Here is a 22,257-nt window from a genome sequence, read left to right as displayed (position 1 = left end):
GAAGGTAAATAAAGTATTTACGTCCCAATCCCCCCCCCCCTTTTTTTTAAAGGCATTTCAAAATTTCTCTCTTCCAGATGATAACTTTCCCCAAGGAACTCTTCCTATTCTCAGAGGGATCAGGCACCTTTACCTACCAATGCCCAGGAACAGAATTGTACCTTGTCATGAGCTTCTTGCTTTTTTGAAGGAGTTTGTCTTTTGAGGGAGTTGGTGGCACGCACACCCTTGCAAGTATCACTGTGCACTACGTTGTCCTGGGTACGAAACAGGTGTAGAAAAGCTATGTGTTGGAGTGAATGGTGGCCAGCCAGCCCCACTATATTCTAGCCAGCACCTGGTGGCCAGCATTTTCCCCACCTTTTACATAGTGGGTTTGGTGACTGGCGATATGTTCATCGGGTGCCAGGCTGGGCTCTGGTTGGCCATCACTTGGGCAGCTCTGGCTGAGGCAGGACATGAGAGGCTCCAGCTCCCACACCTGCGTCGCACAATGGATGGAAAGCGAGAGCTTCAAGCAGGTTAACCCAAGAATAGAATGACTTTGGCCTTTATTTAAATTTGGCAATTCCAGGAGCATAGGCTCTGGGCCCCAAGGAGTCGTGACTGTCCCTTTGGCTTCCTATGTCACCAGGTGACGAAGCAAATGCTCTCTGTGGTGGCCAAGGTGGCTGAGGTAGACGGCTGGTGAGGAGTGTGGCTGGGGAATTTGGGATGAGTGCATGCCCATGGCTGGAGGCCTAGAATCTCATAGTGTTAAGGCTCATTGGAGGATTTTCCCGCTGGCGACCTCCTATGGCTCTCCATGCCATCACCGCGCCGACACCAAGTGCAAGGCCACCTCCTGCCGCCACAGGCAAGGCCCAGGACAGCACCGTGGGGCCTGTTTCAGAATGGTCTTGGAGTAGCTGACTATTCCTCAGGGTGTGGAGGTAAGGGCTCTCCTGTGGAGGAAGAGAGGGTCAGGGGTTACGGGTCTCTGAAAACCATCCTTCTGCCCACCTTGGGCTCGCTTAGTCCCTAGCCCCGGGGAACAATGGTGCAATAACCTCGCCCATTTTCTCTGCTCATCCTTCATCGACACTGTGCTCAAACCTCCTGAACGCGGATGGGTATCCAAAGTGGTCAATACCCAGCTATAACCTCCTTTTAGTTTCTCACCTGTATCTCTTTTCCCTGTCAACCTGATACTGAGATTGGGAACTGATAGGCGACCAGAGGGAGAGAGTCCTGGGGGCTGCAGAGCCCCCACCTCTGTTTCCTCAAGGCCACCACTGGACAGCTGTCCCCATTCCCCCATCCTAGGAGTGCCCGTGAGCAGGGACGACAGTCGGTGTGGAAGGACAGCTGGTCCTGTGGTAGGTTTGAGACCCGAGCGTGAGAAGGGCCAGAAGAGGAGGTATTCAGGCCTGCCTCCCTGGATTCTCTCCTTCCTCTGTGCACAGGAGTGTGGAGCCCTGTGTAGGAGCTGAGAGTGTGCCGAGAACGTGACCACTCTCACGGTCTTGGCCAAGTTCAGAGACAATCACATCACAAAGGAGACTCAGTCCCAGTCTTTTGAGAAGTGTGAACAGAAAAGGGATGAACACGGATGCGTGCTGGAGGCAGCAGCCTTAGGGTGAGGGGACAGGAGAGTAGACCAGGGAGGGCAGCACCTGAGCCTTACAGGGTGTGGCTTTCTCCTGCAGGCAGAGATGGGGATGAGCCTCTGGGAGGAGCAGGTGGCAGAGTGAAAGCACAGACCTGGCAACTGTGGGGCTTGGCTGGGCAGCTGATCCTTTCTCCAGGAACATAGTGTGTCTAAGGCGATAGAGGAAGCTGGGTCTCCCCTCTGGATGCTCCAGTGGGACCAGGGAAAGGTTTCAAGCAGCCTTGACAAGACTAGAGTGACTTTCCAGGTAGGCTGTGTAGTGCCTGGCAGCGGTTACAGGAGGGCAGGGAAAGGAGGGGAGAGCTGGGGAACATGTTAGGAGCTTGGTCAGCCATCCTGGTGAGGGCAGTAAGGGAAGAAAGGATGTGCTGGGACGGGATGAAAAGGAATCTGCGCTCCACAGCAGACACGGTGTCTTACTTCTTTCTGCACAGCACCCCCTCCCCCACCAGTGCCCCTTCAACTGCCTCCCCTGAGTGCCTCTTCCATTGGACCTGCTGCTTTCCCCCACACCCCGAGGAGCTGTAAAGTTTCAGGGACAAGGAGGAGAGGTGAGAATGATGGCAGTTGCGTGATGATAAAGCTCCCAGGGAACTCCTTTGAGCCTCTAGGTCTCAGGGACCCCTGCCCCCTAGGCATCTGTTTCACGCTGGATGGAACAGGCCGGATGTTAGGACATTACTCACAGGAGAGGGGCATTTGAGTTTGGTTCGGCTGTGGGTGAAGTTGTTGGAGGTTGTCTTATGGCCCACTGGCTCCAGCTGGAGAGAGAGAAAGGACACTGTGATTTCCTCTGAAGCTGAGTATCTCACACCTGATTCCCTCCTTCTGCAAGGGTGGGTTGACACCAGCAATAAACACAAGATCCACATCAGATCCCAGCTGCCCTGGCCAGAGCTGGACCTGACTTCTGATTCAGAAGGGGCGGATCAGAGTCCATCAGGCAGGGTGGGACCCTGAGCCTGTGTCCTGGATTTACCAAGGAGGACCCTGGGGCCCAGGAGACACGGATCGGTCCTGCCACAGCCAGTGTGTGGAAAGGCCTGGCCCAGCCTCACCATCTCCTGCTTCCCTTCTGGGTGGCTGTGATCATAGACACTCTGCAGTTTTAATTTTATAAAATGTTGATCATCCTATTAACCAACTTGAAGTGTGTGGGGCTAGTCAGTTTCAGAAAAACTTTGAAAACATATTGGTTACTGTGACGTCCTTACTATATATACTTGGCTTGCCAACCTTAAGAAATCGAAGTTTCTCACTTGAGCTACGTTGTTTTTCACACAGATGTAGAGGTTTACCTGAAACATCCCTGGAGCGATTGTTGTTCAGAGAGGTTCTGCTTAACACTTTGAATCCTGGGACCCTCTGAGGATGAGCTGGAAGCCACTCTATACCCCTTCCCGGCACCATTAGCCTGTAGCTGTCCCCTGCCGTGGCCAGTGCTGAGAAGTGCGTTCCCTCCTGTTTACACATCCTGACTGTGTAGCCTCTACCCTTAGAATCTGCTTCCCTGCCTGGTCCTGAGCCCCTCAGGTACTGCCCGTAGGGGAAGCGAAAGCACAAGATGCCAGCTAACCACCACACCTGGCCCGTGATCTTGCTTTCTGTTGTTTCTTTACACCTGTTCCTTCGCACGAGAAGGGTAGGGTCGGCTGCTCTGGTCCTGAGAGACACCGCGGTGACTGGCACAGCACAGTGGGAGCATCACCTGGGGCCTGGTTCTGCTGCTATTGCCATGCCAGGCAGGATCCTGGGCTGCTCTGAGGTCAGGGGTGGGGCACTAAACCCTGTCCTGACCACCCCGATTCGGTGGCTGTGAGCAGCAGCTGAGAAGATGAAATGAAAGCTCACTGAGGTGGTTTACATACGTATTTTTGCTACTTCCTTAGAGCTGAGGAAGCACAAACTTCTTGTAATGGAACCACCGTCGAGGGACAGTATAGACGCTCAAGGTCAGGTTGGCTGATTCCTGGACATTCCAGGAACCCAGGAACCGACTGGCACAGAGGAAGGTAAGGATCATGTGGGGTTGATGACTGCATCTGTTTCTCCCTTTCTCCTGGCTCCTTGTCACCAGTGCCCAATGTACCTTCCAGCTGTCAGCCAGCTACCTTCACCGCTTGACTGAAGCTCTGGTCAAGGTCACCTTGACCTCCAGCTTGCCAGATCCACTACTCACTTTTCTGTCTTCTTGACTTTTCAGCAACATTTGTCAAAGTTGGTGCTTCCCTCTCGAAACACTCTCCCACCTGGGCTCCCAGAACAAGGTCCTCTTCTTTTCTCCTTCCTGCCTTCCCCACCCCCTCCTCCTCTGTCACTGGAGTCCAAAGTTGGAATGAGGGTCCAGGGGCCTGGTGGTTGGTCCACACTCTTTGCCAACTACTCTTCTCTAGGAGGCCTCACTCAGTCCATGGCCTCAAATACCCCCACCCATTAACAACTCCCACATTTTGTTTTTTCTAAATTTCCGTTCCTGATCATGATTCATTCTTGCTTACCTGATGCCTCCAGGTGGATTTCTAGAAGGCAGTTCACACTTCTTATGGCCAAAAGAGAATTTTCAATTTTTTTCCCCCTCAAGCCTATTTATTTCTTTCTACCACCTCAACCACCCACCCAATTGATTTTTTTTCTTTATTCCTTGACCCCGAATAAAGGAGTCTTTTATTCCTTTTTGTTTTAAATTTAAATTCCAGTGTAATATTAGTTTCAGGTGTATAACAGTGATTCAACAAGTCCCTACAACACCCGGGACTTGACACAGCAAGTGCACTCCTTGATCCCCATCACCTGTTTACCCATCCCTCCCACCCCCCCACCCTCCCCCACCCCCCTCTGGCCCTTATTCTTTTTCTACCTCCCCCATCAGCCAGTCCAAAACCTATTCCAAATCTGACTCCTTTGCTCCTTCTCCACTGTCATCACCCTGGGCCCAGGCACCTTCGTCTCTCACCTGGGCTCCACTTCCTTCCCTCTAGTCCACTGCTATATGGCAGCCAAAGGGCACACCAGGTCTCGTGGCTCCCCTGTTGGAAGCCATCCAAGGACATGGCCCTGTTCTTGCTTACCTCTCTGACCTTGTTCACTTCCCTCCGGTTACACTGGCCTCCATGCTGCTCAGACACTTCAAACTCATTCCTGACTCCGGGCCCACACAGGTCTTATTTCCTCTGCCTGGAACACTCTGGCTCTAGACCTCTGCATGCCTGGCAGACTCTTGACATTCAGTTCTCAGTTCACATGTCACTCTTGGATGAGGCCTTTGCTCCCGCCATTATTCTGTCACAGTACCTGCCCCCACCCTCTTTTAAAGCCCTGAATATGGTCAGAAATTCTTAACGATTTGTTGGTTTTTGTCTGTCGTTTGCCCAGGAGTGCAAGGATGTTCCCTTCCCCAGCACCTGGAATAGTCCCCACTGCATAGTGATGCTCAATAAAGAGTAGATGAGGGACTGGGTGGGTGAACTGGAGTCACGGAGCCCTGAGTGGAGAAGCTCAGATGAGAAGGCCTGGGGCAGGGTGCAATGGGCTGAGTGGGCTTCTAGTCTGTTCTAGGGATTCAGAGAAGGCTTCCTCTAGGAGCTGGCATCTGAGTTGAGTGTTAAGGTGGCTATGAATTCGGAGAAGGTTGCAAGGGCAGCCCAAGATGTAAGGGAATGAGCAAGAGCAGACACACAGAGGCACCATGGGTGGTGCAGGAAACTACTCCTTCCCAGACAGCCCAACTGCCAGTCGGAGGGTGGCGGGAACGACCACTAGAGAGGTCAATTAGGGCCAAGTCTCAGAAGGCCTGGGGTGCTATGCTGAGGGGCCTGGACTTTCTCCTTCGAGGAGGGGCAGGCCTTGGAAGTTTGGTCAGATTTTCATTTCCACAGATTCCTGTGGCTGCCCTGTGGCAAACAGATGGAAGGCAGTGGTTTGCAAACTCTGTACAATAATATCACTTGAGACCTTTTGGAACCTACAAAACCTGTGGGCTACCCCAGACTAATCCGGAATTTCTGGGGATGAGGCCCAGGCACTAGTGGTTGTTTGTATTGTTTTTTCTTTAAATCAACTTTCTACCGAAGCTAACAGGAGAAGCAGTGCAGATCATAAGTGAACAGCTGGTAAATTGTGATCAAATGTACCCGTGTAACCGGCATCCAGATCAAGGTACGGGATACTGCCAGCACTCCAGAGCTCCCCTCCCCTCCAGTACTACCCTCTCCCCTCGAAAGACCATACATTAATTCACTTGTTTTTGAAATGTATAGACATAGTTGCGTGTCGTTGAACCTTATTTATTCGCTGTAAGGTATTCCATTGCATGAATGTGCCACATTTTGATTATCCATTCTATTGGTGGACATGGGGGGAGCTTCCTGCCTGGGGATTATGAACGGTGCTGTTGTGACTTTTCAGGTGAGCCCACATGTACATTTCTGTTGGGGATCTACATGGGGGTGGGGTCGCTGGGTCACAGGGAATCCAAATGCTCAGCCTTAGTGGATATGCCAAACTGGCTGCCAGTGTGAAAATCTCCCAGATTATTCTAACCTCTGGCCACAGCTGAGCTTTGCTGTTCTAATGGCGGTAAGCCCAGACACAGGGACACCGGTTAGGAGGCTCGCGTGGTCACCCGGCCCCTGGGCAGATGCAAATGTTAGCAGACAGCAAGATTTCTAGTGAAGAGGGAGCAGGCATCAGAAAAAAGAAGGAAAAACTGCTTGTAGGAAGAAAAAAAAGGAAAACAGCCTCACGCTGCTGGTGCTTTTGGTGTTGGCTTTGCAAAGGTCGCTGGAGAAGGAGGCATAATCTGTTGCGAGAGGAGAGGCAGAAGATGAAATAGTGTAAAGTGTGTTTGTGGCCACAGTAGAGTGCCTGGCAAGCGTCGGCCAAAGCCTGCAGACACTATGTCATAGGATTGTCATTGTGAGACATGAATTCACTGGTTATATATGTGCTGATCCAGTTGGGAGCGGGGAGGCCGGGTGATGCTGTGGCCAGGGCACTAGGGGATAGATTAGACATGGTCTAATCTCGGCTTGGCCACGACCAGGCTGTGCGATCCTGGGCAAAATGCTTCATATCCCTGTAGTCTAGTTAGAGCATTCTGGCTAGATGAACTGTTAAGATCTTTTCTGGTTCTAATGGACTATTACATATGTCACTCTAGAGGTGACAGCAGAAGACGATCTGAAAAGTTGGCATGATGTAATAACTTTATATCTGAGATGGTTTTGGATGAGAACACTGGACTATCAAATTCCCTAAATTATCTAGCACAGGATAAGATACTCTCAGATGATTTCAGTTTTGTTTTAGTTTTTTAAAATTAGGGATATGGCCAGGACACTGGTGGCTGGGAGCCCCAGACAGTCTTGTAATGTTACTAATATGGCAGCATTCACCTTTTGTTTTCATATCTAATCCCCTCCCACTTGCCTTTGTGTATAAAAGCCTCTCACCTGGGGGTACCTGGGTTCCTCAGTCAGTTGAGTATCTGACTCTTGATTTCTGCTCAGGTCATGATCTCACGGTTTGTGAGACTGAGCCCCGCGTCGGGCTCTCTGCTGACAGCGTGGAGCCCACTTAGGAGTCTCTCTCTCTTCCCCTCCCCTGCTCGTGTCCTCTCAAAAATAAACATTAAAAACAAATCCTGTGGCTTTCCCTGAGCTCTCAGGGGGATACATGGGACTGTGCACAGACACCCACTCTTTGGAGGGGATATAAAAGGAATGAGGTCATGGGACTCAGCTGTGAAGGAGAACTGGACTTCAAAACTGCTCTCAGGAATTATGTTGTGCAAACTTTGATTAAAAAGATTACCGTGGAGGTTGGGTAGGAGGGAGCGCAAGGATGTTTTGACTGTAATTCCAAGTCCTGGGCTGATAGACTGTGACGAAACCTTTAGCAGGGGGCAGATTATGGTGTCAAGAGCAGGAAACAAAGGGAGAGGAAGGCTGAGACTGACTAAGTAGGCCAAGGATGGAACGTGCTGGCATGCTGCTCAGGGGACGGCAGTGCTGGGCTTGCTGGCTAAGGAGGCAGGTGTGGGAATATTCGCGCCGGGGAATGCCGGCAGAGCCCCGGCCAGCCCCAACGGCAGTAAAAGTGGGAGTGTGGATGTGTTTAGTCACCGTGGGAGAAACGGGAGAATGCAGGTTGGGGTGGGGATTGGGTTACCCGCTGAGCCAAGATCAAAAGAAGCCACTGGGTTGGAAAGGCATTTCATTTGCTCTGCGCCACAGGATACAGCTATTGTGGTGACCGGTCCAGCTCTGTGCCGACACAGCTGATTGTAGAGGAGTGGCCAGCCATCAGAGGCAAGGCCAGGTGACCCTGTGGCCCCTCGGCTGTATGTTCGTTTCCTAAGGTCCCCATTAGCCCCATCAGAAAGGACTGGAGAGACAGGCTGGGTGGCTCTTTTCTTTGTGATGTTTCAGAAAATGATAACTGGGAATGTGTTGAGACTGGAGTCCTGGGGGCTGGCATTTATTGGATGCTAATGATTGTGTTTGGTGCTGCACACACGTTACCCTCAACAAGGTCACACGGTAAGGGGCTGAAGCTATTTTCATCCTGTTTATCTGATTACAAAATTATCCCCCCTGCCCCACCCAGCACTGGGAAATTGCTAAAATAATGGAATCTGTCAGGACAAATAATAAGGTATGCCGCCATTCTGAGCTTTGCGGAGAAAGGGGCTCCTTCCATCAGTAGGTCTTTGTTTTGGGCAACGGTCAACATCCTTGAGCTGCCTCCTTTGACACACAGCCCACTAGGTGCTCGGCCACTCACCATGTTGTTCCAGAGCGCGATGGCCATCTCCGCGTGACCACGTTCTGAGAAGTGGAAACAGTCCTCGGAGAAGAAGGTGAGGTCAGCGCCACCTCTCTGTGACCAAAGGCAAAGGGATTACCTTTCTGGGAAAAAGGTGCAGCTACCCACCCCTGCGGGCACCCTGGGCATTTTCCCTTCCAATTCTGCTGCCAGTTGTCTCGGATACCGATGGACAAACTCCCCAGTTTTGGAACTTTTTAAAAGACCTAAATTATAGCCACCCCCAGTCCATCCCTTTTCCTTTGGCATCCCTGCCCTGATAGTTGAAAAAAAAAATAGGAAGCTTTCCATTCTATCCCAATCTAGCAAATACCAGGGCCATGCCTGGGGAGCTTGGTCACTGCTGACATTCTCCCTTTCCTTCCAAGTACATCCAGGTTCCATTCAGACCAAAAGAAAAGGTAAACAGAAAAAGCAACTCCCTAGGAGCCCTCTTAGAACTACATGGTCAGAAAAAGCCCAGGTACAGAAGGAAGTATATCGCCTAAGAATAGCCTCCCAGAATTGCCTGTGGCTTACGCTGTTCAGGGGGACAAGAGTGTTCTGGAAGAAAGGCTGCACGACCACTGCGAAATCTTCACGCTGCAGGTACTGGTGCCAGTATGACAACCTGGAGATGGCACTCTGGGGATGGGAGAGAGGTTCCTCAACCCTCCTGGCAGGACTGGGCAGATGGGTTCTAGTCCTGCCTTGTGCTGGCTGTGAGGGGCCAGCCCACCCTCACCCAATGTGACTTCAGGGGATGCTCCAGTGCACGTGCAGGCATTCATCCTGCCTGTACCTGGGCACCACCTGTTCTGTTCTGAAGTCTCCGAGGCTGGATTTGAACCTCTGACCAGACTGCTTGGGCCAAAGACCTCCCCTGTTCTTGCTGCATGAAGAGCTGAAGTACCACACGGGGCTCCACATCTAGCTCAAATGGGGAGCATTTCAACACTAGCTCCCCAAGATGCCTATAAACTTGGAGGATGAGTGTCCATGTAAAAGGGATAGATGGGCTTCTCTTCCAGAAGCTTTTAGGGGCGCCTGGGGGGGGGGGGGCTCAGCCGATTGAGCGTCTGACTTCGGCCCAGGTTGTGACCTCATGGTTCATGAGTTTGAGCCCCACAGCAGGCTCTGTGCTGTCAGGCTCCGTGCTGTGGGTTCTGTGTCTCTCTCTCTGCCCCTCCCCAGCTTGTACTCTTTCTCTTTCAAAAATAAACATTAAAAAAACAAAAAAAAGCTTCCACTCCATCTGGAAAAAAGGGCCAGGATGTTAAAAACAACAAAACAAACATGAGAACCAGATAGGGCTTCAGGGTCAGGCAGAGATACCTGGGGGGAAGTTTAGGCAGGGGAAACTTCTTGGAAGAGGTGAGAAGACCTGTCCTGTGCACAAGATGGAGACGTAGAAGAAAGATGTGGGGTGGGCATAGCAAGAGGGGACAGCAGGGGTGCACACAGAGTTGGGGATGGAGGGAAGCAGGGGTGGGCTAAAGCCCAACAGGGCGGTAGACACCTGCCCTGCCTCCTCTGGGTGAGAGATGATGTCTGGCACGTGGCATCTACTCTGGTCACCAGGCAGCGAGGCAGGAATCCTCCCAGCTTTCTCTGAGATTTCTCCCTGCCTGACTTGGTGTTCTTTTCACCCGGAGAAGGGTTGCAAGGCCTGTGATCTGCCTTTAGGGAGAGGCCTTGCTCTCAGCAAGCCCTGCTCTGGGAGTAGAGGGGGTTCCCAGCTGGGACAGGAGGAGGAGGGCTGCGGGTTCACCTGGAAGTTCCAGTTCATTTTCTTCAGTTCTTGCATCTCCAGAGAATTCTCCTGGGAACGCGCGAGGCAAGTGCAGTTGCTCCTGGGAGAGAAGGGGTCCTGTGGAGAGGTGCCTGGGTGGCTGACCCCCTCCCCCCACCAAGGGAAGAAGGCCTGGACCCTGTATTGCCTTGCATGGGAGGATGGTAATACACAGGTGCCCCTGCCACACAGCCTTGGGTGACTCCTGGACCCAGGTCACAGACTGGGCACTAGGGGTAGCAGGTGCTTGTTTAAAGAGAAGGTGGGAGAACTGGCACCTGATATCTGGGTCCCTTTGCCACCTGGCTGCTCCCGCCCAAGCCTGGGCTTCCTCCAGGGAAGGGCTGGAGGTTTGGAAAGACTGCCATCACCACCTTATCTCTCTCCATGTTCCGGAGGGCCCCAGCTCTACTTCCGGCTGCTTAGCGCTTGCCCTCAGGGCTCCAGAGCGGGGAGCCTCTTGGGAAGCAGACCTGAAGATCCTGCAGGAGCCGTTCACACCTCCTAGCTACTGCCTGTTCCACCCTGGCCGGTTCCCAAGGGGAATGGGAACCAGCCGGTCACCTTCCCAGCAAATCCATGGGACCCCCAGCTGGGACTCCTCAGCCCCCTGCAGAATCTCCTCTTCCATAGCAGCCTCACAGGAAGTCTGGGTGACCCTCTGGCCTCAGAAGCTGACAACTTCCTGCCAGGGTCACAGCTGAGCTTTAATAAATTCCAGCCACCAACAGAAATTCATGTCTTGTACAACATACCTTAGCTCTAAGCCTGGCTTTCAAGGATGTTCTAAAAGCTACCGCTATACTGAGCACCTGCCCCACAGGGACCAAGCCTGTGACACGCATTTCCTCTAGACCTCGCATTACAGGTGAAGAGGAGGCCCAGAGAGGTTATCTAGTTTGTGCAAGGTCCCACAGCTCCTACATGGAAGACAGCTGTCTTGGACGCCCATTGCTCCATATTTGAGAGGCAGCACAGGGCAATCACAGACGGTGCCGGAGGCCTTAAGGATCATTGGTGTGTGTCTCACTTTACAGAAAAGCAAACTGGGGTCCAGAGAAATAAAATGACTTGCATACAGTAGGCATTCAATAGCGTAGAGGTATTTCTGAATGATCTTCCAAGCCCCTGGCTAATTGCCGATGTCTGCCTTCTGGATAGGCTCGCCTGCCTTTGCCCACACTGGTCCATCTGTCGGCACCTGTGAGTCCTACCCTCCCCAGGTGCCCTCGCTCTGGGGCTGTGTACTCACTGAGCGGCCAGCGGCAGGTCGCATTTCCCACCTTGGCCCTGGTGCAGGCCAGCCAACTCCATGACCTCCACCACGTTGATGAAAGCCCTTGGAAGCTGTGGGGGAGCAGAGGGGTGAGCTTCGTTAGTCCCCAGGCCATTGTGGGGGATGCTGGTTACTACTGGAAGGAGCCTAGGGGGTCCTCTACAATCTAACTTCCTCCTCCCCAATTTTACCAATGAAGAACCTGAGGAACAAAGAGGGCATGGGACTTGTATCATCTCAGTCTTCTTTAGTGGCCCACTTTATAGCTTGGGAAGCTGAGACAGCAATCACTGGCCTCAAGTCACATTGCTAGTAAGCCACAGTGCCTGGCCACAAAGAGGCCGACTGGCTCCAGAGGCAAGCTCTTTGCCACCAAACAGTACAGTGTGATCCAGTTAGAATTTCCCTTTCAGGGAGCTTTGTCCCTGCCTCCCTCCCCTTCCTTCCCCTCCAGGTGCCCTTGTCTGCTCACAGCGGGGCTTTTCTCAGCACCTATCTCACTAAACACAGCTTGCCTAGATGTGCCCAGAGGTGATGCCCAGTGAGGGAGTAGATAGGTTGCTGGCGGGAGAGGAGAGACATACGGCTGCTCTTTCCTACCTCCTCATAGAAGATGTCCAGGGCCTGTTGGATGTGCCGAATGTACTCCCCAGCTGAGTGGGCCTCCTATGAAGAAAGAAGGGGGCTCTTGTCATCCCCTGGGTTCTGTGAGAGGATGATCATGGTCTGATGACTAGCACAGGAGGATCTGGGATGGTGGCAGAGGGTACAGAGGGGCTATAAAGGTACTAGACAGGCTAAGCCCAGCCCTTGTTGGCAAAGTCTTCCTTTGACCCCTAATAGACACCATGGACAATCCCGAGGGATCCCCACCCCGATCACAGTATCTCAAACCCAGAGGCAGATTCTGAGAGCACTGCCTACCCCCCCAATTCTCCAGTCCCATCTGTCACCAGCGTCAGGCTTCTGAGCCACATCAGTACCATGATGACCACACTCTCTTCCCTTTGCGCTGTGGCCCATGCTGGCCCCATTGATTCCCCCTAACTTCTATCTTTTTGAATCACCTCGAGGGTTTCCTCCTCTGACCCTTCCTAGAACATGGCCTGAGTCAATCCTGGTGGTGGCCTCTAGGTCTTTCCCACAAAAATATGCTTTCAGGACTACAAATCTGGCTTTGCAAGAGGGGCAGGTATTCTGGGGATAATAGAGGCATTTTTCTCTACCAGGTGTCCACAGGCAGCTCTGGGGACTCTCTTGGCTTCCTGGACCCTGTTGAGTCCAGGATACAATGGCATTTAATCCCCCTGGTGATGGGTCACTTCCTCCTCTAGAGTCTAGTAAGGGAGAGAATTGAGAGGAAGAGGCTCAGAACAAACCCCTGGGTGGGGGAGGGTAATTCTTGTCCAGCCTTCAGTGGTTGGTCTGAGCCATGAGGAATGATAAATGCTTTCTCCTCCTGCCTGTGACTTCAAACATTCTACTCTAATGTCTCAGTTATGGCAGCTGCTCTTTTCTGGCCCACTAAATACAGGACATCCCCAACTTAGAACAAGTTGTATTTCAACAGTTACAGCTTCCCAAAGACTATAAGTCTGGACATATTTCCCCATAGAAACATCAGGAACAGGCTGGATTCTCAGGCTGGCTGGCTGAGGTTGGTTCACTTATGAGATCCTCGGGGCAGCAAGCCCTCCTACTAGGACCAGTTTAATTTTATCCAACCTTGTTTATGACATTGTTTCAGCTTCCCCCTGTGTACACACACATGCACGCACATAAAAGAAAAATCAAAAAATGGGTAGGGATGCCAAGTAGGTGTTGGGGGAAGCTTGCCATGTACTCATTGCATACCCATATTTGTGTGAGAAAGGACAGTGTCTGAAGAGTGCGTGCATCTAGACACTTCTGGAATTGGGGAACCAATCAAGCTGCTGTCCCAGGGGCCACTCAGGAATGGGAAAGGCCGGGGTCTGCCTGGGAGAGCGGGCCAATGTGACTTCCACGGGGTTGAGCAGGGGCCTACCTGATTCTCACAGTAATGACACATGTCGTTGCTCCCAATGAAGAGTGTGATCAGCTTCCAGTCGTTCTCTAGATCAATTTCCTGGGGGGGGGGGGGGGGGACAGGAAGCCCTCAGCTTAGGCTTTTGGTGTGCATATGCAGATGGCATTCACCAGGACAGACAGCACCCCACCCCCCCAACCATGGTCTTTCGCCCTCTTTGTACCCTGATGGAGAGAAGATGCCAATTGGAGCCTCCCTGACCTTCACCTTGGTTCTTGGCAAGGAGCTCCAGAGAGTGGATTCAGTGTGTGCACTTGTGTGCACTTGTGTGTGTGTGTGTGTGTGTGCGCGCACACGCATGTATCTGCTCACACAGGAGAGGATGACTATTTTTCCTTCGAGATCCTAAGCAAGCTGCAGTATATCACGAAGCAGAGTGTGTTAACACACCGCTGAGATGTCATCTCAATGCCTTCAAAGGAGCAGAGGGCAAAAGATACAACTAGAAGCAAAAGCCCAGAGGTGCCTCTTGGGAGAGGGGGCTGGCAGGGACTGGAGGTGGGGTGGGGGCTGGGGAGGCCCTCGAGGAGCCTGCCTTCCGCTCAGCCACCACCATAACAGGAGTCCTGCCAGGCACTGAACTTGGAATTCCAAGGCCTAAACACACAGAGCATTTAAAAGAGTGCCGTGAGAAGTTTCAGAGGGGCCGGGTGAGCGGGAAGGAGGAAGGATCGGAATGAGAAGCCTATTTTTAGAACCTGGGGTTTACATAATAGGGCTCTGCAAAGCCAACTCTTGGGTAAGGTGGGAAACTGCCAGAGGCCAAGGCCAGTTCTGCTACCTCCTGCGGTGGGCCTCAGGGGTGCGGGTGCCAGAGCCTGGGTCAGGAAAGGGCAGCAGAGGCCTTGGTGGTAAGGCCTGCTTCTCGTGGCTTGTCTGGCCCCTCTTAAAGACAAGCAGGGGCTGAAACGGTGCAGAGCGGGCTCTTTTAGGGCCGCTGCACCCCCCTACATAGCTGGAGACTAAGCACCTTGTAGGGGGGCCCTGGGTCCTGTACTCACAGGGTTGTTTTTCATTCGCTCCACCAGGTCCCGGGCCTGCGTCGGCATGTCCCTAGATGGGGAAGAGAAGGGAACCTTAGAGCCAGCTGGGAAGCAAAGGCTCAAGCCGTGGGATCCTGGCTTGGTGAGACAGGTGCTCTAAGAAGAGAAATGTTATATAAACTTGACTCCTTCAGAGTGTATCCAAAGGCTTTCGATTCTCAAGAAACCTCAACCTAGTACAAATCAAAGATGTGCCCCAGACCTCAGAGCCACATGGATCCGGACCCTGCCAGGGGCTAGCCTGGGTCCACCCACCGCCTCCTTCAGGCCTGGTCCTTCCTGGCCCCTGGGTGGGGGGGGGGGGGGGGGAACTGGATCTGATCATCCCTTTCCCATAGAGATGGTCCGGTCCCTTACATTCCACCGGTCTCTTTCACAGTGAGCTGAGCCTGTTCAGATCTTACTTGGCTGCCTGTTTTAAAAATAACCTCTTGTATATTTGAAAAAAGTCACAGCCTTAAATTATCCCTCTGCTTTCTCCTTTCCAAGCGTCATGACTCCTTAACCTTCACTTCTAAATCCCGCTTTCTATTCCTTTAATCCTTTTTTCTTCTCTGTTGTTACTTTGGACTTCCACACCATCCCCTTGCTTTTTCCCTCTCCCAGTGCAAAAAGGATTGCGGGGGTGGGGGGGGGGGGGTGGGGGGGGTGGGGGGTGGGCAGGGAGACAAATCCGGAGTGGGTTACCTTCTCCCTTCCTCCCCCCGATGTCTGCCACGAATAAGGAAAATGAACACTCTGGGTACGAGCTGAGCATGTGGTTGGAACAGTACCCAGCAATAAGGAGGAGAGGACTGTGGACAGGCACGACGTGCATGTGTCTCAAAACGATGGCGGATGGAAGTTAGACAAGAGTACCTCGTGTCAGATTCCATTCATATAACATTCCAGAAAATGAAAACTGATCTACAGTGACAGAAAGCAGGACAGAGGCTACCTGGGGCCCAGAGAGTGCGGTAGAGATCGGGAGGGAGAGCTGGATTACAAAGGGCACAGGGAAACCTTGGGGTGTGATGGGTGTTTATGATCTGGATTGCAGTGATGACTTCACAGCTATGCACATACGCCAGCCATGCTTATCAAATCGCATACTTTAAATATGTGCAGGGTAGTGCGTGGCGGTTGTACTTCAATAAAGCTGGTTTTTAAAAACAGTGAAGCGTACGAAAAGTTATGTCAGCAAAGGGACACAGCCAGTGGAGGCTCCTGTGGAAGAAGTCATTAAAAGCGGTAACTGGTACGAGATGGGCGTTTTAAATCTTGGCCTGCCCACGATGAGCTGGGCACATGGCCAGGCACACCCAGAACCACCCCTCCCCTATTTCTCACTTCCACATCCAGGATACTATCCCATACATTGTTGCTATTGATGCAATACATCGGAAAGCTAGAAAGAAAGCCTGTCTTGATTAAAGGGGACCACAGAAGTGTCTGTAACCTTTCAACAGGCTCAAGAGCCTGTTCAGATCTTAACGTGCTGCCCTCTTGAGCATGAGCGAAGTTAGGAGTGCACGCTTCCTCCCTCTTTCCCAGCCATGTTCTTTATACCCTGCAGGCTCAGAGCAGACTCCCTCAGCCCCCGGGAGCCTTCTCTCCAAGTGCCTTTATCCACAACTTCTTTTCCTTTTCCAGTTCCGGCGTGAGGAGCCCCCACTCTGGGAGTTATGAGTCCTGGGTTCTCCTCCAGCTTTGCTACTAATTTGCTGTGTGAGCTCGCCCAAATTACCGAACAAGGCTAGGGTCCGATTTTTCCATCTTTTAAATGAGGAGTTGGACTCGATGAGTCCTGGGGTCCCCTCTGGGTCTGCACCTGCATGTGGGTATCTGTCCAACAGTTATTTCCTGTTTGGCCTCCTTAACGAGGCAGCAAGCTCTTTGTATAGGCAAAGAAGTCACCTTTTGATTTTTTGTATCTTTTAGTAACTACCTTGGGGTTCGAGCCCCATCCCGGGTTTCCATGACTTCTTGCTTATTGGTTGATGGAATGGGAAGTTGGACATTGAATAAAACTTTGAAACTAAATATCCTAATATTGGCAAACGTTTTGGCGGGCCTACATATCCTATACTATACTCAGTATTTTCCATGGGTTAGTAATCTCATTTCATTCTTAGGACAATGCTGAGAAGTAATAAGGGAAAGGAGAGTAAGCCATTGACTTCAGTAAGCAAGGTTGGGAAGTTGGTCTATGACTCTCCTTTATCTGCATTGTCATTTGGTATGGTGTTGATAAGGATGAGTGCACCTCAAGAAAAAAGATAAATACCGCAGCAGAGCAGTTATGATCCCAATTTATGGATGAGGAAACGAAGACTGAAGCACTAAGTGACTTGTCCAAGGTCTCGCAGCTAGCCATCTGGGAGCTGGGATCCGGACACAGATGGTCTGACCCCAGGTCTCATTATGCTAGGTGCTCTGCTGTGGTCTTTATCTTTTTCCTGAGGTGCGCTCATTCGAATCCAACACCGTGCCAAATGACCATGCAGGTAAAGGAGAGTCCTAGGACAACTTTCCAACCTTGCTTACTCAGGTCAGTGGCTTACTCTCCTGTCCCTTATCACTGGACATCAGAGACGCTCAGAGGGAAGCTACCCGTCTCGGCTACTTCCCCTGCCACTGACTCCTGGTGGAGGCTCCGAGCAGCAGGAAAACGGAGAAGGCGGTAAGAGGTGAAGCGAGAGAGGGGCTCAAATGTCAACAGACTGAGGAGTCAGGCCCTGGTGAATGGAGCCTGGGCTGCACAATCATAATAAAACGAGGACAGTGGTGACAGCAGTCATAGCAACAACAGTAATTCGATGTTGGTTTTATGGCCCCATGAAACCCCGTGTAACAAAATAAGTTCTTCCTGCTTGTGACGTTGAGGAACTGACATGGCTTCCTGTGGTTCGGAGACTCCGGCCGAGCGTGGGGCCCTCCTTACCACGTCTGAGAGGAACGCTCCGTGTAAACAGAGCGGGTCAGTGTCGTTTCCCTGGTGATCTGAGCGCAGCAATCCTTCTACAAAGCAAATACCCAGCACACTCTGTGCAGAAAAGCAATGAACTCTGTCAAGCGTTCCGGCTTTAATTATCTGGGTTGTTGTCGATAACAGAAATCGGAGTGAAAGCAAACAGCCGCTGTGCTGTGTCGGGGGCCCTAAGCTCTAACTCCCTAGGGTCAAAAGATGGCTTTTACAGAGCCAAAGACTCCAGGTTCTGAGGTACAGGTGGAGAGAGGGAGGGAGGCCGCCCGTGGGGCCATGCCCTGAGTTCTCAGCACCCTTCCCGTTAGCGCTGAGCCCCCCCTCACTCCTCCAGGCAGGGAGGTCAGCTGGTGTCAGCAGGACAGGGCCAGGCCACTCTTAAGCTCTCCTGCTGTCCTGTGAACTGGTGACAGCCCAGTGAGACTGGCCTCTCCTGGCTCCTCTGACAACCTTGGGGCATTCAGGAAACTTTGTCAGCCTTAGTGTCCTCGTGCTAGTCCCCACCCTGAAGGATGTGAGGATTGCAAGAGCTAATCCACTTGAGGGGTCAGGCGTGCAGAAGCGTCCTGCCTACGGCAGCTTTCATTGCCCACCTGGGGCCAGGCTCCCAGACACACCCTTCTCTCCTCCTTCCCATTCTCCTGGGACCTCTCAGCCTTGCCCTCCTCTTCCTCCCGTTTCCACGGCTACTCACCTAGCTCTGGCTCCTTCCACGGCCACATTCAGTCCTGCTGTCTCCTCCAGGGTACCGGTGGAGAACCCAAGGATGTGAGGGTTGAACTTCTTCAGAATGTCTTTTAAGAGGGCGAAGCAGACAGCACAGGTGAGAGGGACGGAGTGCCGCCTCGGGGCCCAGGCGTGGGGCAGGACCGGTCTGGGTCTTTTCAGGGCTGGTGGACTCCCCTCCTTGCAGATGACCTTCTCCGCCCTTGCTCAGGGGGAGGCTCTGGCCTCAGCAAGGGGTTGTCGTGGGCGTAGTCACGGTGCTTCTCTGTGTTGCTACTTACTGGGCAGTGTGGTGTGGGTGTCCAAGATGCCGTCCCCTCCAATGCTGGGGAAGAGAAAGCACCTGTGTGAGGGTCACCCTGACCTGCTTCTCCACCAGTCGTCATATTTCTGAGTCAGAACCAGAGAGTCTGCCCCTGACACAGGATTCCCACTACCCTTGGGACTGACAGGAGCATCAGGGAGCCTCCTTGCATCTCAGGGCCAGACTGTGGGAACCCAGGCTGGTCTCTGGAGGGGTGACAGGGGTGGGGGGAATCATCGTTGGAAAATGAGTGGAGAGCATCCTCACCTCCAGGAGACTCCTCTCCAGGACATGGGTAGGTCGCTGGAGTTGCTTGGTCTGGCTCCCAATGCTGTCTGTGAAAGGGGAAGAGAAGGCTCCAGAACTGTGCTGGGCCCAGGTGTAGGCCGAGGGGACTGGGAAGGGCCCCTGTGGCCCTGGCACATGTAGCAGTGGGGAGTTGGATTTACCTTTTCTGAAGATTGTACCAGCTTTTCTCCAGGCCACTTAATCTCTGGGTTGTCCTGACTCCCTACTCCTCTACACATAACTCATAACCAAGTCCTGGAATGATCAAGATTCTTCCTTCCCAGCCTCTCCAGCTCCCATCCCTTTCTGTCTGTCCTCTGTGCTACATTCCTAAGTGAGACTCTTGCCTCCTGTTGTAGACGACACTCTGGCCTCCCACCTGACCCCATGGTCTCCAGTGTCTCTTCCCTTCTCACTGGAGTGCCCACCTGTACTTCTGAGCCCACCTCTTTCTTCACACCCCTCCCCCCTCCTGTCTCTGCCTTTCAGTGGGTCTCTCTTACCACTCGGTCAAAGCCAAACCCCATTACCAATGTTTTGAGCTCACCACAATCTGGGTTCTACTTCCCTTCCCTCGTTCACCCCCTGCTTTCTAGTCCACACAAACCTTCAGGTGTAAGCAAATTGATCTGAAGCATGAAGTCCTTGGACCAGCCTACCTAGTTACCACCCACTGCATCCTTGCTGGGAAAGCTGAACTACCCGCTTTCCAGTCCTTAAATCTCTAATTCCTCCTCTAAGACTCTTCTCAGTTTCAGCCTCCTGTATGAAGCTTTCTCTAAATGTCTTCTTTTTAAAAAAAAAAAAAAAAAAGAGAAATTCCTCTTTGAAACTTACAAAAGTAATACATGTTCATTATAATTAGTGAAATGATACAAAGATTCTGTTAAAAATTAAAATCTACTGGGGCACCTGGGTGGCTCAGTCGGTTAAGCGTCCAACTTGGGCTCAGGTCATGATCTCACAGTTCTTGGGTTCGGGCCCTGCGTTGGGTTCTGTGCTGACAGCTCAGAGCCTAGAGCCTGCTTCAGATTCTGTGGCTCCCTCTCTCTCTTCCCCTCCCCTGCTCATGCTCTGTGTCTCTCTCTCTCGAAAATAAACATTTTAAAAATGTAAAAAAATTAACAATCTACCCCCACCTTATTAATCTTGCCTCCTGCCACCTGTTCTACATCTCTCCCCCATCCCCACCCACAAATACACATCATCAGAGCTAATTAATGGTTAAGACCCTGGGGTTTATCCTTCCAAAGCTTTCTCCATGTTTATATCAAAATTTACCACATTCACACGCATATGGGGAAGTTGTTTTTCCAGAAATGAGTACCTGATTTTAAAAGGCCCGTGTGTCGCCTATATGATTATATATCTCCTTCTGTGTAAGTTGCTTAGTTTTCCAGCTTGACAAGTTTCTTAAGGATTATGACCACATCTCACACTTCCCTCAGAATGGTTAGCAGAGCATCCTGTATACAGTAATAGCTAATACAATTTGTGCGGAGAAACTACACTATATGTAGGAATTGGGCTCTCTCTGCCCCCAAAGAACACATCTGCAAATGGGGTGAGGGGGTGCTAAGTAGTGTGTAGGTAACCACCCCCCCCCCCACCCCCCTGCCCTGCACACACCACTCTGTGAGTCTGGGTGGTTGGAGATGAGTTCCCTGATAAAGGCAGGCAGACTCAGATAACTACGCCATAATACACAGATAAAATGCTTGGGAACAGTAGGAAAGTGGGGACGGAGGGGGCGCCCTCACGGAAGAGGTTGTGTTTGAGCAGGACTGTGGAAGGGCGGAGGGCAGAGCATTCTAGATTGCCTGGTGAGGTCTTGTGGCTGCCTGGCTGGGTTTCAGTGCCTGACACAGGTAGGTTCTCAGTACTGTCAGCTAAGTGCTGAATGCAAAGCCAGTGTGGAAGAAGTGTGCATTCTACACAGGGTCTGGCTGGGTTAGGGGGTGCCCATGCCCCTCCTGGCTCAGCACTCACAGTCAATGAGTCGCCCATCGCGGCCACCACTTTGATGTCTCCTGGCCGGAGCTCGTGGACTAGGGGAGACAGGAAAAAGACAGAGGATCAGGGAGACTCTTCCGTGTAAAGTAGAAGCTTAACTAGGAGTTGGAGATTCTGCTATAGTCCCTTGGGCCCCTGTTAGATTTATTTCTAGCTTAAGACTTAACAAAGTTGCCTCTTCCATCCATTTGGAGCAACCAAGGCACTGAGGGTAATGGGCTTGATGGCTATCGTCCATCCTGAGAGGAACCCCATTCACACTGGGGTAGTCCAGGAATGTGCTGGTTGCAGGAGTCTTGAGCATAGGCAGATAGGGCCCCGATCCCTGACTATACCTTCCCTACTGGGCAGGGAGGCCTGAGGGGCTGCCACTGAGACTAAACAGGGATGAGAAGTATGATCCATGCAGATGCCTGGGTGGGTCAGTCAGCTGAGCACCTGACTCTTGATTTCAGCTTAGGTCATGATCTCACTGTTTGTGAGCGAGCCCCACGTCGGGCTCCATGCTGGGTGTAGAGCCTGCTGGAGATTTTCTCTCCCTCCCTCTCCCTCTGTCCCTCCCCTGTGCTTGCTGTCTCTCTTTCCCTCTCTCTCCTTCTCTCTCTCTCTCTTAAAAAAGTGTGATCTATGGAGAGGCCTGGGAGCCCAGCAGTGGTTGCAGGCTAGCTTTTCATGGACTGCCCAGGATCGAGATCCGTACTGCACGGGAATCAGCAATGTCTGCTCAAGGCTCCAAGGTATGTTTGTAGGGTGTCCCCCCAACCTGACACTTAGCAAAGTCCTTAACTGAAGAGGATAATGATGATATTTCCACTCACCTGAGGTGGGGACGCTGTTGGAAGGATTCCACTCTGTACACAGGAAGTCACTGCCCCAGTTCTAAAGCAACAGGAGGAAAGACAACAACAACACCCACAACTCATTGTGCAGGAGGGTTAGCTTTGGTCCAGGGAGAACTGGCTAAGGAATTTTTGATGGAGGCTAGACCTGTGTCCCTGTAGGGAATCATGTGTGGGCAGGAACCATTCACTGTAGATGGTCTGACAGGAAAATCAGGAGAAACTGGGTATCTACCAGTTTGCACAAAACACATAATGCGCAGGCACACATACGCATATTCAGTGCTTCCCAGCTCAACTCATCCACACTTTTCGTGGAGCCAGCAGTCACAACAAAGGGGGAGAGAACAGTCAAAGTGCTATAGGTGGTCTCCCAAAGGAACATAGGTTTGGATGCCCTAATGGAAGATTACACATAGGTTTTGGTGTTGCCGTTTAACATTCAGCCACTGGACACTGAGTACAATGCTGGGGCCACAACAATATTA

The 22,257-nt window shown here is 51.9% G+C and overlaps 1 protein-coding gene across 1 annotated transcript in view; it reads right to left on the bottom strand.

The window, feature by feature from the left end:
• Positions 1-534: 534 nt before the first annotated feature.
• The window catches only part of PLB1 (phospholipase B1), a 143,141-nt gene continuing 121,418 nt past the window's right edge, over positions 535-22,257 (bottom strand). Inside the window, exons 46-59 of the mRNA XM_078444836.2 lie at positions 21,749-21,809; positions 20,907-20,965; positions 18,897-18,964; positions 18,607-18,650; positions 18,294-18,393; positions 14,593-14,644; positions 13,550-13,630; positions 12,124-12,189; positions 11,500-11,594; positions 10,227-10,308; positions 8,996-9,100; positions 8,435-8,530; positions 2,338-2,412; positions 535-944 (exon numbers count right to left, since the gene is read on the bottom strand). Coding sequence (XP_078300962.2) covers positions 741-944; positions 2,338-2,412; positions 8,435-8,530; positions 8,996-9,100; positions 10,227-10,308; positions 11,500-11,594; positions 12,124-12,189; positions 13,550-13,630; positions 14,593-14,644; positions 18,294-18,393; positions 18,607-18,650; positions 18,897-18,964; positions 20,907-20,965; positions 21,749-21,809 — 1,188 coding nt within the window. The 3' untranslated portion in view covers positions 535-740. The remainder of the gene's footprint in view (positions 945-2,337; positions 2,413-8,434; positions 8,531-8,995; positions 9,101-10,226; positions 10,309-11,499; positions 11,595-12,123; positions 12,190-13,549; positions 13,631-14,592; positions 14,645-18,293; positions 18,394-18,606; positions 18,651-18,896; positions 18,965-20,906; positions 20,966-21,748; positions 21,810-22,257) is intronic.

This window comes from Panthera onca, chromosome A3 (genome assembly GCF_046562875.1).
Source record: "Panthera onca isolate mPanOnc1 chromosome A3, mPanOnc1 haplotype 2, whole genome shotgun sequence".
In the NCBI taxonomy this organism is placed as follows: Eukaryota; Metazoa; Chordata; class Mammalia; order Carnivora; family Felidae; genus Panthera; species Panthera onca.
This window is presented reverse-complemented; position numbering and strand designations above follow the sequence as displayed.